At 40.2% G+C, this 18,164-nt stretch overlaps 1 protein-coding gene across 1 annotated transcript in view; it reads right to left on the bottom strand.

The window, feature by feature from the left end:
• ASPG (asparaginase) overlaps nt 1–18,164 on the bottom strand; it is an 84,480-nt gene that overhangs the window by 41,728 nt on the left and 24,588 nt on the right. Inside the window, exons 5-7 of the mRNA XM_074956331.1 lie at nt 12,825–12,908; nt 11,520–11,646; nt 1,531–1,643 (exon numbers count right to left, since the gene is read on the bottom strand). Coding sequence (XP_074812432.1) covers nt 1,531–1,643; nt 11,520–11,646; nt 12,825–12,908 — 324 coding nt within the window. The remainder of the gene's footprint in view (nt 1–1,530; nt 1,644–11,519; nt 11,647–12,824; nt 12,909–18,164) is intronic.

The following is an 18,164-nucleotide window of genomic DNA, read 5'->3' as shown; positions in this document are numbered from 1 at the left end:
GAGGTCAAATACATCTTCCAAACACGTGGAAGGGATACATTATCAATTCCAAAGCCCATGTGATTCAGGTTAAAGGTACTTTTAAAACCTTCCTAAATAGTTTTCCATGCTAGGACTGGTCAGTCATATTACTACTAGGAATGTTTATCAACACAATTGGGGTACATTGCTCAAGACTGTTTCCAAAACAATTAAAAATCTTAAGAACATAAGAACGATCATACTGAGTCAGACCAATGGTCCATCTAACCCAGTATCTTGTCTTCTGACAGTGGCCAATGCCAGGTGCTTCAGAGGGAATGAACAGAACACGTAATCATCAAGTGATCCACTCCTGTTGCCCATTCCCAGCTTCTGGCAAACAGAGGCTAAGGACACCATCCCTGTCCATCCCGGCTAATAGCCACTGATGGACCTATCCTCCATGAACTTATCTAGATCTTTTTTTAACCCTATTATAGTCTTGGCCTTCACAACATCTTCTGGAAAAAGGAGTAAATAACACTTTCTTATTTACTTTCTCGACACCACTCATGACTTTATAGACCTCTATCATATCCCCCCTTAGTCATGTTTTCCAAGCTGAAAAGTCCCAGTCTTATTAATCTCTCCTCATATGGAAACTGTTCCATACCCCTAATCATTTTTGTTGTCCTTTTTTGTACCTTTCCCAATTCCAATATATATTTTTTGAGATGGGGTGAATACCGCACACAGTATTCAAGATGTAGGCGTACCACGGATTTATACAGAAGCAATATGATATGTTTTGTCTTATTGTCTATACCTTTTCTACTAATGATTCCCAACATTGTTAGCTTTTTTGACTGCTGCTGCACATTGAGTGGATGTTTTCAGAGAACTATCCAAGACTTCAAGATCTCTTTCTTGAGTGATAACAGCTAATTTACACCTCCTCATTTTATATGTATAGTTGGGATTACGTTTTCCAATGAGCATTACTTTGCATTTATCAACACTGAATTTCATCTGCCATTTTCTTTCCCATTCACCCAGTTTGTGAGAGCCCTTTGTAACTCTTCACAGTCTGCTTTTGACTTAACTATCTTGAGTAGTTTTGTATCATCTGTAAATTTTACCACCTCGTTGTTTACCCCTTTTTCCAGATCACTGATGATTATGTGAACAGTACTGGTTCCAGTACAGATCCCTGGGGACCCCACTATTTACCTCTCTCCATTCTGAAAACTGGCCATTTATTCCTACCCTTTGTTTCCTATCTTTTAACCACTTACTGATCCACAAGAGGACCTTCCCTTTTATCCCATGACAGCTTACTTTGCTTAAGAGCCTTTGGTGAGGGACCTTGATCACCCTTTTCCACATGCTTGTTGCCCCCTCAAAGAATTCTAGTAGATTGGTGAGGCATGGTTTCCCTTTACAAAAAGATCTTATCTGTTTTTCCATCTATAACAACAGGTATTGCATCACTGCAGCTCTGTTAGACCAAGCAGCCATGTGTTTGGATACTCTCTCTACCATTTCAACAATTAAAAACAGAATACTTACAGTGGCAGCATTAATTCCTGGGAAGATTCGCAGCAGCCCAACATTCCTGTTCATGTTAGTGTGGACCTTAAACTTCTTTGTGGTGTTGGCTCTCCACACTGTCTCCCAGTTAACTGGTAAAGAGAAATAGAACACCATAAAGAAAGAGAAGTCTCACTGCTCATTTAATTAAACTTCACAACATTATATCAAGTGTATTTGTAGTACTTCACACTTCCCTATTTTTAAAGTCTGTACTATAATTCATTAATATGACCTTCATACAAAAAAAAATTAAAAAGGAGAAGTGAAGGGATAATCAAGAGTAGCAACAATAGCTGATCTCACTCACTGTGTTTATTATGATCCTATATTTCAACAGCATCTAAAGGAACCATTAGGTCAGGCCTTAACATGCTGTATTTTAAAATATTATATTTTAAAATTCCAAATAATTTAGATCTCCAGAAAAAAAATCAATATTATTCAGCAGCAAAGTTTCCACATTATTACTCCCCCAGGAGAGATTTTTTCTAATACAGCAGCTTGGTTATAAAATACTAATTTAAGACAAGAAATGTTAAATGCAAGTGTATCTGTTTGGTCCTTACTAATGAACAGCATGATCTGCTGTTAAAAAAAGTTGACAATACATTCTAATACTATCTTCTGAAAATGTAAAGTTAATTCAGTGATTGTGCAAAGTGCTTGACTAATAATACACTTACACCTATGCCATAATTACTATCCCCTGTTATAAACTACCCTCCCTCTACCGTCACCTGTTTAGAATACTCGGAAGGTTTGGGGGCAACAGAATGGTATGAAGAAGGTCTAACGTAAATGAAACATGTATTTTTCACACATTCTAATCAGGACTTCATTACTTTGTAATTGGAATTATACCAACAAGTACTCTAAGTCAGAAAAAATACATCTTCTCAAATATGAAAGATGTGACACGAATTCCGAATGTCATATTAAAGACAGATGTTGTTACTGTTGCCACTAATCATCTCCAGACCTTATAATGTAGTTACTAATGATTAAATAAAATAGCAAGGATTCAATTAACTGTGATTATATATTTAAAGCCAGATGCCAGCTGTTTAATAGTCTGTTTGTGTTCCATTATTAAAAGCCAAATCATGCATTATGGATTTCAAAAAGTTTACTACGCCAATGCAAGAGAGAAATGTCAATAACTGACAACTTGTAGAAGAGGCTTTGGCAATACTCTTGAGAGCATTCTGCGCCAAAAAATTAAAAATTCTGTGCCAAAAAAAAATTCTGTGCACAATATTTTAAAATTCTGCGCACAATATTTTAAAATTCTGCAAAATTCTGCAAATGTTTTTTGTCAAATAAATGATGAAGCTCCACCATGGCATTGGGGAGTACAGACCACTGGCTGCACAGAGGTAGGAGATCACTCAGCAGCTTCCCCCCCACACCCAGGACATGGCTCAGCAGTGAGGCTGCATCCAACCCTGACACAGTGCAAGGACCAAGCCTGCCCTAGAAACACCCCAGGGCCCTGCTCTTCTGTGTCAGGTGCACCAGATGTGGGCAGGCAGGTTCAGCCCGGCAGGATCCAAGTGTGGAGGAGCTTAGTGTGGGGGGATCCAGGTGTGGGCGGAGAGGGTTCTGAGTGGGGCAATCTGGGTGCAGGCAGTGATCTGGATGCACAGGGGCTTGTTGGGGGGTTCTGGGTGCAACGGTAATGGGACTCTGCAGGGGGGTCCAGGTGAAGGTGGTTGGGGCTCAGCTGGGCAGGATCTATGGGGGGGGAATAGAGTTTGGCAGGAGGGTCTGGTGTGGTGGGTTCAGCGTGGGGGTCCAGATGCTGGGGGAGTGGGGCTCAGTGGGGTGGGGATCCAGGTGCATTGCTGGTTGAGGCACCATAGAGTGGGGATACAGGTGCGGGTGGCTCCTTGGGGTGGTGCAGGGGGAGTGGTGCTTGGTAGGAGGCTCTGGATGTGGGTGGGGTGAGGCTCAGCAGGAGGGTCTGTGTATGGGGGGGGTATAGTAGCACGGGGGTTGGGCAGATGGAGGAGCAGCTCCTCGTACAGTGATCCTTCCCCCTGCAACTGAGGAGCAATGGGTAGGGAGTTTGCAGAGCTTCTTGCAGCCTAGGGAGAAATCTGGGGGTGGGTCTGACCTGGCCCTGGATGCCGTGCAGGGGAAGAGGAGGTCCCATCCTCCCCAGCCCAGCCGGGACTAGGAGTTGAACCCAGCACAGGGTAGGAGCCACCAGCCGGGTCTTCCCCAGTCCCGCCCCCTGCCCCACAGTGATTTACCTCTCCACCGGCTGCCCTAGGCACCCAAAACATACTGCTGGGGAGGGTCTCATGACTACACTTATGGGTTCCCTTTGCTTCCCCATCAGAAAGTCATTTTCTGAGGGAAAACAAAGAAATCTGCAGGGGACATGAATTCTGCGCATGTGCAGTGGTGCAGAATTCCACCAGTAGTACACTGGCATACAACCACCCATGGCTTCAAGTACCATATTTCACTAAAAGCACAGGCCATGCTGTAAAACTTAGCTCACAATGGAAAACAAGTTGTTTCTTTTCACTTATGGAGAAGCCTCTAGGCTGCAAGGACAGAAAAAAAAATTAGGATACATATTGTTATAGACTTGTCCTGTGTCTTGTAAAGTATTAGTCACTCCTGAAAACATTCAGCTACTATCCCGATTTCTTGCAATCAATAGTCACAGCTGCGTTCAAGAATATCCAAAATATATTTAAAAGCCTCCTTCCAAATCCCAGTAAAACAATTTTCCCCTCATTGATGCTAGGACAAGACAGGTTTCTAACAATCAAGATAGGCTATACATATCTGATATCATCTACAAGCATAAAGTTATCATGAACTTCCCAACACTATCCCCTGCCTGGCAAGTAAGATACCAGAAATGTCACAAGGGTCTCAGCACAGCGCTTACAGAAAAAACAAACAAGGGGATTATATGGATAAATGTTTTTACTCATACATTGTGAAACAGATTGAAAGTGATATTCATGACGGTGAAAGAATCAGCCACTCATGAGCAAATGGATCCCCACTGTGCTGAGGATGAGAGAGAGCAGTGGGATGTATGTGCAGATTCAACCTGAGCACGTACAGCTACAAAATTTAATTCCTGCAGCAGGGCAGAGGAAGGGTCCATGGACTAAAGTAAAATTAATAGCAGAAAGACAGAAGGCACTGGATGTATGCTCAGATGCTCAGTGTTAATCAAGTCCTAATGGCTCAAATGAATCATGTCTATATGTTCAATCATGTAACGTGCAAATGCTTTCTATAATCTGAAAAACACTGTGTTTGATAAAACTTCAACTGCAAAGCAGGATCCTAAATCAGCAGCGAAAAGCATTCCACCACAATAGCCTTACAGACCACGATACCTAGCCTTTGAAGATGGATCAACTCTACTGCAGCAAGCCAGTATTTGATGATAATAGTGAGCTTCACTTATTCGCCTCACTTTTATGCCATTTTACACTGGTTTAAGATTCTGTCTCCCACAATGTTCCAACTGTTCCCCTTCCTGCATCCAGCATGGCTTCCTCTTCATATACAGAATAGCTGAAGTACTCTTAGGGTTTAAATAAAACAGGGGAAAAGTGGCCTACAAGGTTTACAAAAGAAGCTGCAACAAAAGAAGCCGCAACAAAAGAAGCCATCTGGAAGCTGTTATAACGCATATCCCAAACAAAAGCTTCTTTCTGGGATTCTGTCAAGGGAAACTCTTATATGTGCCTGTGATGAACTGTACCGAAACATTAACTAGACTTGTAAATCCCCATCACTCAGTCTCCCATAGTTTGATTCCAACCCCTTGACTCTATTTAGCAAGGAAGAATTTACTGGGGCAAAGTTATTGGTAGGTGTGGCTTGGAGTAGGGCCTTGAGAGCTCAAGCAGTAGAAATCTCACTCACCCAGGCCAGTAGGCTGTCCAGGCAAGTGGGTGTTAAAGAAATTTTTCGAGCCCTGTTCATCATACTCATAGGTGGGAGGAGAAAGAGCAGCAGCAGTATTAACTAAGATGCCCAAGAATCCTCACTTCTCTTTTTCCCCTGCAACTAGGGTTTTTTTAAAAAACGAACAGTCTCATCTACACTCAAAGCCAGTGTCACCTAAAGGACATGAAAGCTTTTTTTCTTCCATATCAGTCAAAGATTAGACTTTGCTGAGATATCCTTCAGAATGTATGTTACCTACTTTGGAAACTATCAGTGTACTTATGAGTGAATTAGACCTATCCTGGTTAACTTTGCCAAAATAAGATTAAACCATCTCTCATTAGAGATCCATGCCAAGATAAGAAGACTAAAGCTGAGATAACCAGGATAGGTCTAATGTTTACCTTATATTTTCTGAACCTATGTCTGAAAATGCGCTCTACTGAATAATGCTCTGTGTTCAAAATGTTACAGCATTAATGGAGGAAAGTAACTTAGCCCAGAAGAGATATCTATTTTAAATAAATTAATATAGCCAGAAAACTTTCCTCTAGTTAGCATCATTCCCCACACCAAGAGTTTTGTCGATCTGCTTAATGCAGATCATGACTTCAGGGATAAGAGTAGCAGTTGTCTTTACAAATGACATTTTTCCATCCTGCAATTACCACCACTCATACATTCTGCTGTGGCTTCCTAGCTAATCAATCCAACTGAGCCGGATTAGTTCTCAAACAAACAAAAGTGTAAAATCCTTCCATGTCCAGCTAAGGCTTGTTTTGAGCCATTTCAAATCAGGCAGAGAGCCGTACACAAACTCATTCAGTAATTCTTTTGCACTGTTTGTGTTACCATATACAACATCCAAGGAATGGAGAAATTTTCCATGTAATGGCTCAATTTATGTCATTCTGTTGGATGAACATGCTATCCCACAACTTCTGCAGCTACATCAGGTTGTATGGATTGTTTGATGAAAATAATCTTAAGAACTGCCAATATGAAGTAAGGAAGCTTATGGATAGGCGGATTAAGTATGAGAAATTCTACCTTTCTGTGTTCAGAATAATACTTTATGGAATCCTATATGATGAACTGAATAACTAGTGAAGTTATTCATTGAGCTTTTGGCACATTGCAACAGATAACGAGCAACCTGTTCTGACTTGGATGGGCTATGCTTGTAAAAAAAAGCTTTCAACTGATGTAGAATACATACTCCTCTGCATTATGTAAATTTGAGTACAAAGCTGATTATTTTAGGAACAAAGATAGCACATTACTCATCTTTCTCAGAAACAGGCAAGCCCCTAAAGAGGATGTACACTATTTTAAAAGTTAGGTAATTATATTTTAGTGTACTAAATGTCCAACATGGCCTGGGGCAGGAAGGCAAACAGGCCAAAGCATATGAGCTATAAAAACAAAAACTGTAAACCTTAAAGGTTTTCAAAATCGGGTGCCAAAAATTAGACACCTACAAATGTGGTCTGACTTTCAAATATGCCAAGCATTCACAATTCCCTGTGACTTCAGACCTTTCTGAAATAATCAGGCCACTTTTTGAGGAGTCTAATTTTAAGCAACCAAGTTTGAAAGTTTTGACCTTCATACATAACTGTATGCTAAACTGTTTTTGGAGGAGAGGTTGAGAGACAGAAGTGGTGGTGTCCGGAAGTCTGGTTAGCTTCTGTTCCACTGTTAAGCCTCAGCACAAACCAGACTATGACACCATCGTTACCATACAATCCAGTAGAAATATGAAGAGGTTGGTTTAGTATATTGTGCAGACTTTAAATTTGTGTTTTATATCCCACAAGGTGTAATATCTGAGATATCCGAGATAGGATGTCACAATGTCTGTACTGAGGATGTTGTTCACTTGAAAGGTTTAGAATTACTGAATAGAAAGGAGTAAGAATGTGAAAGGTTCCAGGGTCATAGGTCCTGGAAGGTAAGTGAAAACCTCTTTTCCCTTTACAGAAGTATAGATAGTGAAAGTCTTGTCTCTTTCGGTCTAATCTAATAAAGACAAGACCATACATCAGGACAGAGGGAAAGAAATCAAACTAATACAACACATTCTAGAAAGCAGCAAACTTTTGTTAGGCAACACATACACAAAAGCCACAATACAGGTTTAAACTCATTTATTATAGAAGTACAGTAGCTTTAAAAGTGACACCTCCCTAAGGTGTGGTGACTGAACTCAAAGTTATGAAATCAAACAAGAAATACAGCTTTTAATGATTGAAAGCTCCAGTCAAACAGCAGCACTTTCTTCTCACCCTTCTCTGCAAAGTGACAGGCAAGCCGTACCATTCTATAAGCTACACCAGTGTTCACTAGAATTCAGGGTGACAGCCAATGAGTGGAGAGCACAAACCAACTTATGGATGGTTCTTAAAGGTGGAAAGCAAGACTAAAAATACAGCCACCTTCTTCTGGCAATAATTTGTCATAATTGATACACACCTTTTGAAAGGAGTCTATCCCAACTAAATATTCATTACAACAATAATCACGCTGTATTTGTAAGAAAAAAATACCTCAATGTACAGAGCTGGCATTTACCTTGATAATATGAATAAATAAATAACTTGGGCTTTTAACTATATACAACCGGAACTGCCTAATCCCGCCAAGCAAAGCACAGTAACCTGGCCAATGATAACTAACCATCCTCTCTCTTTTACATTAGTGATGCTATTAAGGTTGATAGTGTGTATCCTCTCAACTTTCCCTCTTGTATCTCTCTGTTGTATCTATCTGCAAAATCCAAGCAATTTTTTTATGTACTTGATTTTTCCTGAATAAATCTTTCAATGTTTCTTTAACAAACAAACAAACAAAACCACAATGATGACAACCTCAGCACTCAAAATCCCTATGCTAATAAACCACATGCAAGTTTGATTGAGAAAAACTAGGTAGAATAAAGAAGCATAATTTAGTTTGATACTTTCAGGCAATAAAGAGTAGCTGAAGTGAGAAATAAGTTATGAAATGCACAGAGACTGTGTCCTTATACACTGTAGTTACTAATTAGCCTGGGCTTCTTTTTTGTCTGCCCCATTCAAATCTGTAAGGCACCACTGGAGTCAAGGTCTATTCTTGATCACTGAAAATATTACAAATATATTTTCAATGTATTCCAATGCTTTTTGTCCTATGCTGCATCAGGAGCTTAAAGTAAGTATTTCATGGGAGCTTCCTGAGGCTTGTTCACATGAACAGCACTCTGGAATCTTTTCACCGCTGCCTACAAGAATCAAGTTCACCAGAGCCAAAACTTTGGGGAAGTTGATATAGCCAGTGGGTCCAGAGATGGACAATGGAAGGGACTGAAGGAAGGTGCTGACAAAGCCACAGGAAACTTCTAAATATTGACCAGGGGCATTAAAGGAAGAGAGGACTGATGAGGTCAGAAACCAACCACAAGGACTGATCAGTGGGAGCATGGACCAGTGGGGGGAAATAAATGAGAGGAGCAACTGGAGGTGAAGAGGCTGCTGCAGATGCAGAGTGCAGACTAACCTTCTCTATTCTGCCTCACTCTTTGGTGCTGAGACAGATACAGCATACCATAGCTCTCTAACCGCCAGCTGTATCTCTCCACCTCGTCCTTCTGCACCAATTAATCAGTCACAGTGGGCTCTGGTCTCATTATACTCCCACCTTCCATTCTCTTGCTGGAAACAGATAATCAGCTCCGCCTAGTCTGTCTCTCACACCTTCCAAGCCCAGCCTGTCTTCCAGTTTGTAGACCTGTGGAGCTGGATTCTCAGAGGAAAGTCTCTGTAGACTGCCTATATCTCCTTCTGGAACTGAGAGCAGATTGGCAGCAGACTGAAGCAGCAAAAGAAATGGATTTGTCTGAAAAAAGTGAAGCAAGACAATGTACACAAGCAATTTAAGAGGTTAAAAATAGCTGGGTTGGTTTGTTTTGTTTTTAAAAGCCCCAAATGGTTCCTTTTCTCCACAAGAGCTTCTCATGAGGATTCTAAGAGTGCACTCAAGGAAAATAACCATGTTTCAAACAATTTATTTTAGACAGAGTAAAGCTGCACTGGTTATAGTTACTGTCTGTATTCTGTGAACTATGTTTTTCCAAAATGAAACAATCATTCACTACTGACACTTCCACTTTGGACAAGTGACACTACACTAACAGTGCAATAAATTGAAACAAATAGTAATAATGGGGCAATTCATGCCACCAATTTTTAAGCAAAATTCCCCATTGATTTCAATGGGGAAGTTCTGCTTAAAATTTAATGGGACATTATGGCCAGGAAAAGTAACTGATAGCTTTATCGTTTTTCTACTACAAAAACAGGTACTCATAAAGCAGATCATTTGAACCCAAGAAAGAATTTACATAAAGCTTGATTCCATTATTGATCATTCAGAAACCTGAATATTTATAATGTCATTTGTCCCAGTTTATAAAAATTCAGAGAAAAATTCAAGACAACTCATCCTAATATACAGAAATAGTACGAAGGAAAGTGTTCTGGTTAACCTAATACATTAAATAGCTGTATTTTTTCCTTAACTGCACAAGTCATTTATTTGCCTGAGTTAATTTTAACTAAATAGCTATAGTAAGAAAGAGATTCCCTTTATCTCCCAGATGTTCTGAAGGCAATTATTGTGGGGAATCTCACAAGATGCACCTCAGTTCTGAGAGATACATACCTACTATTCCAATCTTGGAATGTGGCTGAATGGACTGTCAATTATTTGAAAAAAATTAAAATAAATTAAAGTTAGGATTTTTTTTTAACAGTGCTCATCATCATAGTATCTGTGCAAACATTAATGGAATTATCCTTACAAGAGCATTCTGAGGTAGAGAAGTATTATTAACTTACATTTTCAACTGGGGAAAACTGAGGACAGAGACCTCTTAAGGTTACACAGAAATCCTGTGGCACAGCCAGGAATAGAACTCAGATCTTCCAAATTCTAATCTAATGTTTTGGTCACAGTACCGGTCTTTTCAACAACACTAACAGGAAAGGGTTTTTCAAGTTAGGTGGACATCCACTAGGGACTAGCCTGAAACTTAACTCAGAAATGAGGGAAGGAAGTGAAAGGTTAGTGCATCCATCCCCTGCACCACTTCTACCCCCCAGGTATATTTTTTAGATTAGCTAGACACCGGCACTAACAGATAATTTTCAGAGCATGACATATATCTTAGTCAAGGTTGGTAGCAACCCCTTGACACCTTGACGTTTTAAATAAGTTTCTTCACCAAAAAGGAACTTCATCCATCACATATATTCAATCATTTGTGACAGTAACTTTGCATACTGGTACTGAAATCCTTGTGTATTTTTTTTAATAATTAAAAAACAAACAAAAAAAAAACAGGAACACACATCCAGATTGCCTAACATCTAAATAAATTAGGAAGAAAGATCACATTTTAGACCTAACAACATTAACAGCGTCCCTCTGATTTAAAAGGATCTTAGTTTCTGAAGCACCTAATAAAGCACCTTACCAAATGACTATGAACCAAAGTGCAGACATGAACGATCTGTCAGAAAGTGTACAGATGCTGCCCCACCTGCTGTGCCTTATTTCAGGATCCAGTGTAATCATTAAAGAGATTAAACCACTTTGTTTTTTCATTTTTCCCTAACTTATTTTATCCCCAGACCAAGCATTTTCGTGGCAGAAGGGCATATTCCCAAAATGCTTCCCTCCCAAGAATCTGGATATTTAGTAAGAATCAATCCAGCCATGTCTGTGTATAATAGAGTACTGTACAAAATCTACCTGCTGTTTAATCGCTGATTCTTATACCTTATACAACTATAATTTTAACAGCTTCTAGGGCACATGGAGCAGTGTCAAGACACAAACGGCATAACACAACGCTTTTAAATCACATCCATACTTAAGTAAATGTGTGTCTCAATTGTGTAAGTACTGATCAAATCCTGAAACAGCTCTTGAGGAAGGCAGTGTGCTTTTGCATGCGTCATAAATTACAGGGCTTAAACGATGAAATTGCTTACTTTTAATATCAACCTCAGCATTTGCAAGTGGAGGCAGGTTAGGTGAGGAAAAGGCATTGAAACTCCCAGCATCCACCTTAGTCACCCTATTTCCCCTGTACAGTTTATGATAAAAATACAGGCACACCTACAAGAAAAATAAAGAAACATGTCTGTGTAGAAGCCAGGAATTAAAGATATAAGCAGATACTGTTGTCTGCCCCTTTTAAAATGTTTTCTAAATCTTTAAAGTAATGAGCATTACTTAGAAGTTGGCAGATTTACAATTCTGACACAATTTTTTTTAAAAAGTGGCATGCCTGTCACTTTATGGATTGTTCCTTAACTCGTAAAAAGTTAAAAGTTAACTAGTTACATAATTCCCTCACAAGAGCAGGCAAAATCTAGGAAAGACAGTGAAGATTGTTTCTTTGGGGTTTTTTGGTCATCTTTAAGTGGAGGTAGGTGAAAAGAAAAGAGAAGACTTTTAAAGAGCTGTCATAAACATCTGAAAATCAGAGTCCAATGGCTTTTTGGTGGCCTACAGAAAATGGTCAAGATTTTCCAAAAGGACTAGTGGTTTTGGATACATTCATTTTTGGTTGCCCAACTTAAGATGCCTATAAGGCATCAGGCAACTCCATGCTTAGTGAAAAGTCAGTCCCCTTCAAAAGTGTCTCAAGCTGAACTCCATAAAAATTACGGCACTGAAAATTACTAGTCACTTTGGAAAATCTTGGTCAGTAAGCTGCTGGTCTTAACCCACATGAAACTGGCAGTGTCAGAACAGAGAGACTGAATGAGGGTGAAAATGGTACTACTCTCTCTCTCAGCTTTATGGGTGGGTTCTGCTGGTCAGATTTCAGGCATATTAGTGAGGCAGTGTGGGGAAGCTTCCACAGCTGCTGAGTGTGAAGTCCTTTATTAACATAACTGGCACTACAGTCTCCACAGAGACAGAAATTCTCTACATTTCACCAGTACTTAACTTCTCTTCAATTTTAACTATTCCCACCTCCACCACCACCACTCTACTACTTGTTTCCAGTACCAAGCACAATGTGCAAATGAAAATCTTTGATTTCAAGTCTACTGCAGCCAGTATGTCAGAGACATGACAAGTCTATACAATATATTAGGAACATACTGGTAAGTTAAGCCTGACAACAGCGTGTGCACTGTGTCAGATAGGGGTCTGTTAACCTTGACAGGGTTCCTTTAAATATCATTGCACAGTCCTTGTTGGTTAACAGATATATTTTAAAAGTGTAAACATTTGGTTTTACTAGGTTCAGGAAAACAAATTCTGATGCTAGGGAAACAGACCTCAGGAATTACAAACTGTCCAGCGATCAGCAGCGCCCCTAGTAGGTTGGCTCGACCATCATTCCGCAATTCATATATGGGGACCTAAAAAGAAGAGAGTGAAATTACACCCCATTTCTTATGCATAAACAGCAGAAGAGATTCCAGTTCATGCAATACAAATCCAGTATAAATACATGAATAATTTATGTAACATAAGAATGGCCATACTGGGTCAGACCAAAGGTCCATCCAGCCCAGTATCCTGTCTACCGACAGTGGCCAATGCCAGGTGCCCCAGAGGGAGTGAACCTAACAGATAATGATCTAGTGATCTCTCTCCTGCCATCCATCTCCACCCTCTGACAAACAGAGGCTAGGGACACCATTCCTTATCCATCCTGGCTAATAGCCATTAATGGACTTAACCTCCATGAATTTATCCAGTTCTCTTTTAAACCCTGTTATAGTCCTAGCCTTTACAACTTGCTCAGGCAAGGAGTTCCATAGGTTGACTGTGCGCTGATTGAAGAAGAACTTCCTTTTATTTGTTTTAAACCTGCTACCCATTAATTTCACTTGGTGGCCCCTAGTTCTTATATTATGGGAACAAGTAAATAACTTTTCCTTATTCACTTTCTCCACACCACTCATGATTTTATATACCTCTATCATATCCCCCCTTAATCTCCTCTTTTCCAAGCTGAAAAGTCCTAGCCTCTTTAATCTCCCCTCACATGGGACCCGTTCCAAACCCCTAATCATTTTAGTTGCCCTTTTCTGAACCTTTTCTAATGCCAGTATATCTTTTTTGAGATGAGGGGACCACATCTGTACGCAGTATTCAAGATGTGGGCGTACCACGGATTTATATAAGGGCAATAAGATATTCTCTGTCTTATTCGCTATCTCTTTTTTAATGATTCCTAACATCCCATTTGCTTTTTTGACTGCCACTGCACACTCCGTGGACGTCTTCAGAGAACTATCCACGATGACTCCAAGATCTTTCTCCTGATTAGCTGTAGCTAAATTAGCCCCCACCATATTGTATGTATAGTTGGGGTTATTTTTTCCAATGTGCATTACTTCACATTTATCCACATTAAATTTCATTTGCCATTTTGTTATCCAATCAATTAGTTTTGTGAGATCTTTTTGAAGTTCTTCATAGTCTGCTTTGGTTTTAACTATCTTGAGCAGTTTAGTATCATCTGCAAACTTTGCCACCTCACTGTTTACCCCTTCCTCCAGATCATTTATGAATAAGTTAATTAGGATTGGTCCTAGGACTGACCCTTGGGGAACACCACTAGTTACCCCTCTCCATTCTGAAAATTTATCATTTATTCCTACCCTGTTCCCTGTCTTTTAACCAGTTCTCAATCCATGAAAGGATCTTCCCTCTTATCCCATGACAACTTAATTTACATAAGAGCCTTTGGTGAGGGACCTTGTCAAAGGCTTTCTGAAAATCTAAGTACACTATGTTCACTGGATCCCCCTTGTCCACATGTTTGTTGACCCCCCTCAAAGAACTCTAATAGATTAGTAAGACATGATCTCCCCTTACAGAAGCCATGTTGACTTTTGCCCAACAATTTATGTTCTTCTATGTGTCTGACAATTTTATTCTTTACTATTGTCTCAACTAATTTGCCCAGTACTGACGTTAGACTTACCGGTCTGTAATTGCCAGGATCACCTCTAGAGCCCTTCTTAAATATTGGCGTTACATTAGCTATCTTCCAGTCATTTGGTACAGTAGCTGATTTAAAGGACAGGTTACAAACCATAGTTAACAGTTCCACAATTTCAGAACTCTTGGGTGAATGCCATCAAGTCCTGGTGACTTGTTACTATTAAGTTTCTCAATTAATTCCAACACCTCCTCTAGTGACACTTCAATCTGTGACAATTCCTCAGATTTGTCACCTACAAAAGACAGTTTAGGTTTGGGAATCTCTCTAACATCCTCAGCTGTGAAGACTGAAGCAAAGAATTCATTTAGTTTCTCCACAATGACTTTATCATCTTTAAGTGCTCCTTTTGTATCTCGATCGTTCAGGGGCCCCACTGGTTGTTTAGCAGGCTTCCTGCTTCTGATGTATTTAAAAAACATTTTGTTATTACCTTTTGAGTTTTTGACTAGCTGTTCTTCAAACTCCTTTTTGGCTTTTCTTATTACATTTTTACATTTAATTTGGCAGTGTTTATGCTCCTTTCTATTTACCTCTCTGGGATTTGACTTTCCACTTTTTAAAAGATGCCTTTTTATCTCTCACTGCTTCTTTTACATGGTTGTTAAGCCACGGTGGCTCTTTTTTAATTCTTTTACTGTGTTTTTTAATTTGGGGTAAAGATTTAAGTTGAGCCTCTATTATGGTGTCTTTGAAAAATGTCCATGCAGCTTGCAGGGATTTCACTCTAGTCACTGTACCTTTTCATTTCTGTTTAACTAATCTCCTCATTTTTGCATAGTTCCCCTTTCTGAAATTAAATGCCACAGTGTTGGGCTGTTGAGGTGTTCTGCCCACCACAGGAATGTTAAATGTTATGATATTATGGTTACTATTTCCAAGCGGTCCTGTTATAGTTACCTCTTGGACCAGATCTTGCGCTCCACTCAGGACTAGATCGAGAGTCGTCTCTCCCCTTGTGGGTTCCTGTACCAACTGCTCCAAGAAGCAGTCATTTAAAGTATCGAGAAATTTTGTCTCTGCATTTTGTCCTGAGGTGACATGTACCCAGTCAATATGGGGATAATTGAAATCCCCCACTATTATTGAGTTTTTTATTTGGTAGCCTCTCTAATCTCCCTTAGCATTTCATCGTCACTATCACTGTCCTGGTCAGGTGGTCGATAATAGATCCCTACTGTTATATTCTTATTAGAGCATGGATTTACTATCCATAGAGATTCTATAAAACATGTGGATTCATTTAAGATTTTTATTTCATTTGATTCTACATTTTCTTTCACATATAGTGCCACTGCCACCCCGCCCCCAGCATGACCTGTTCTGTCCTTCCAATATATTTTGTACCCCGGAATGATTGTGTCCCATTGATTGTCCTCACTCCACCAGGTTTCTGTGATGCCTATTATATCAATAGCCTCCTTTAACACGAGGCACTCTAGTTCACCCATCTTATTATTTAGACTTCTAGCATTTGTGTACAAGCACTTTAAAAACTTGTCACTGTTTATTTGTCTGCCCTTTTCTGATGTGTCAGATTCTTTATGTGAATGTTTCTCATCTGATCTGGCCCATACTTTATCCTCTTTCATCCCCTCCTCCTGACTAAAACCTAGAGAATCTCTATCAATAGACAGGTTTCAGAGTAACTCACGAAAGCTTATGCTCAAATAAATTGGTTAGTCTCTAAGGTGCCACAAGTACTCCTTTTCTTTCTATCAATAGACTCTCCTTTAAGAGAAGTCTCTGTCTGATCCACGTGCGCCTCTGCAGCAATCGGCTTCCCCCACCTCTTAGTTTAAAAAGGTTGCAGAGCAGTTTTTAATGTTAAGTCCAGCAGTCTGGATCCACTTTGGTTTAGGTGGAGCCCATCCTTCCTGTATAGGCTCCCCCTATCCCAAAAGTTTCCCCAGTTCCTAATAAACCTAAACCCCTCCTCTCTACACCGTCGTCTCATCCACGCATTGAGACTCTGAAGTTCTGCCTGCCAACCTGGCCCTGCGGGATCTGGTAGCATTTCTGAGAATGCCACCATAGAGATCCTGGATTTCAGTCTCTTTCCTAGCAGCCTAAATTTGGCCTCCAGAATGTCTCTCCTACCCTTCCCTACGTCATTGGTACCTATATGTACCACAACCACCGGCTCCTCCCAAGCACTACACGTAAGTCTATCTAGATGCCTCGAGAGATCTGCAACCTTCGCACCAGGCAGGCAAATCACCATACGGTTCTCCCAGTCATCACAAACTCAGCTATCTAGGTTTCTAATGATCAAATCTCCCATTACTAACACCTGCCTTTTCCTAATGACTGGAGTTCTCGTCCCCAGAGAGGTAACCTCAGTGAGAGAGGATGTCCCATCTATGGGAAAGTTTCCCTCTGTTACCGTTGACTGCTCTCCTTCTCTGGGCCTTTCATCCTTCTTAACAGCGCAGGGGCTGTCTGACTGGAGGTGGGACAAATCTATACTGTCCTGGAAAGCCTCATCAGCATACCTCTCTGCCTCCCTTAGCTCCTCCAGTTCCGCCACCCTGGCCTCCAAAGCCCACACACGATCTCTGAGGGCCAGGAGCTCCTTGCACCAAATGCACACATACGCCACCTGCCCACAGGGCAGGTAATCATACATGCTACACTGAACGCAATAAACAGGATAGCCCCCACTCTGCTGCTGGGTTTCTGCCTGCATTTTCTCCTACAGTTACCTAGGTTAATGATAGGGTTTTTGTTTAAATCAAGAAGTTTTGATTATAGTTTAGTTTAAAGGTTTTAAAGATGGCACGTGTACCTTGCCCCCTTCCCATTCCCCTTTCCAACTTCCTCTCGAAACTCCCTGTTAGCAGTCCCTGTTCACAAAGCTCCTTGGTCACTTGCTCACTGCTTTATAAAGCCCTGCCTTCTTGATAGCCCCGCCCCCTGACTGAGGCTCAGCCAATGAACAGAGGTTTCTAGATTTCAAACCTTGTTTAGAAGCTCCCAGAATGATTTTAGAAGCTAACAATCAAGGCAATCTCCCATTATATCATTTACAGTGAATACGATTTACTTCTTCATCCAAACTAACTATTTTAGACAGAAGCAGATGGTGGAATTGCTCCCTCTGAATGTAAAACAGAATTTTTTCATAAAATATATCACTGGCTTTTTCATATTTTTCCTCTTATTGTAATAGCTATATTTAAAGAAACATCTCAGTAAAGAAATTATTCTGGTCTTATTAAGCAACTGCATATTTTCTTTCAGAAGTGAAAGCCAGGTTAGCAACAATATCAAAAAATGTGTGTACTCAATTCTTCAATGAGGAAGCATGTGGGAGAAAAGCGTACAGAGAGTAAGATGAACAACAGCCTCACTTCATTCAGAGTTACCCATAGCATCATCTGAGGATATAATTTGCCCTACCCTTCCTGGCTGGATATAAAAGGTAAACGGGTAGTTTGTTATTGACAGAACAGGACAAGGCTAAATGTAGAGACCTAGTGTGGTTACTTAAAGGATGATAACTTCTAAGCCTTTTTTAGAATGAATCTTTATTAGAAAAATCATCCCCATGTTTAAAGGAGTCTGAGCTCCTTTAAACAATGCAAAAGTTAAGATTGCATGCTCTGCTGCTGGTTCATGTACCATGAACACAATACAGCAAAAAATGAAAGTAAAACCC

This window comes from Natator depressus, chromosome 6 (genome assembly GCF_965152275.1).
Source record: "Natator depressus isolate rNatDep1 chromosome 6, rNatDep2.hap1, whole genome shotgun sequence".
NCBI classification, from domain to species: domain Eukaryota; kingdom Metazoa; phylum Chordata; order Testudines; family Cheloniidae; genus Natator; species Natator depressus.
The sequence above is the reverse complement of the archived record's forward strand: the minus strand, read 5'-3'. Positions and strand labels throughout refer to the sequence as shown.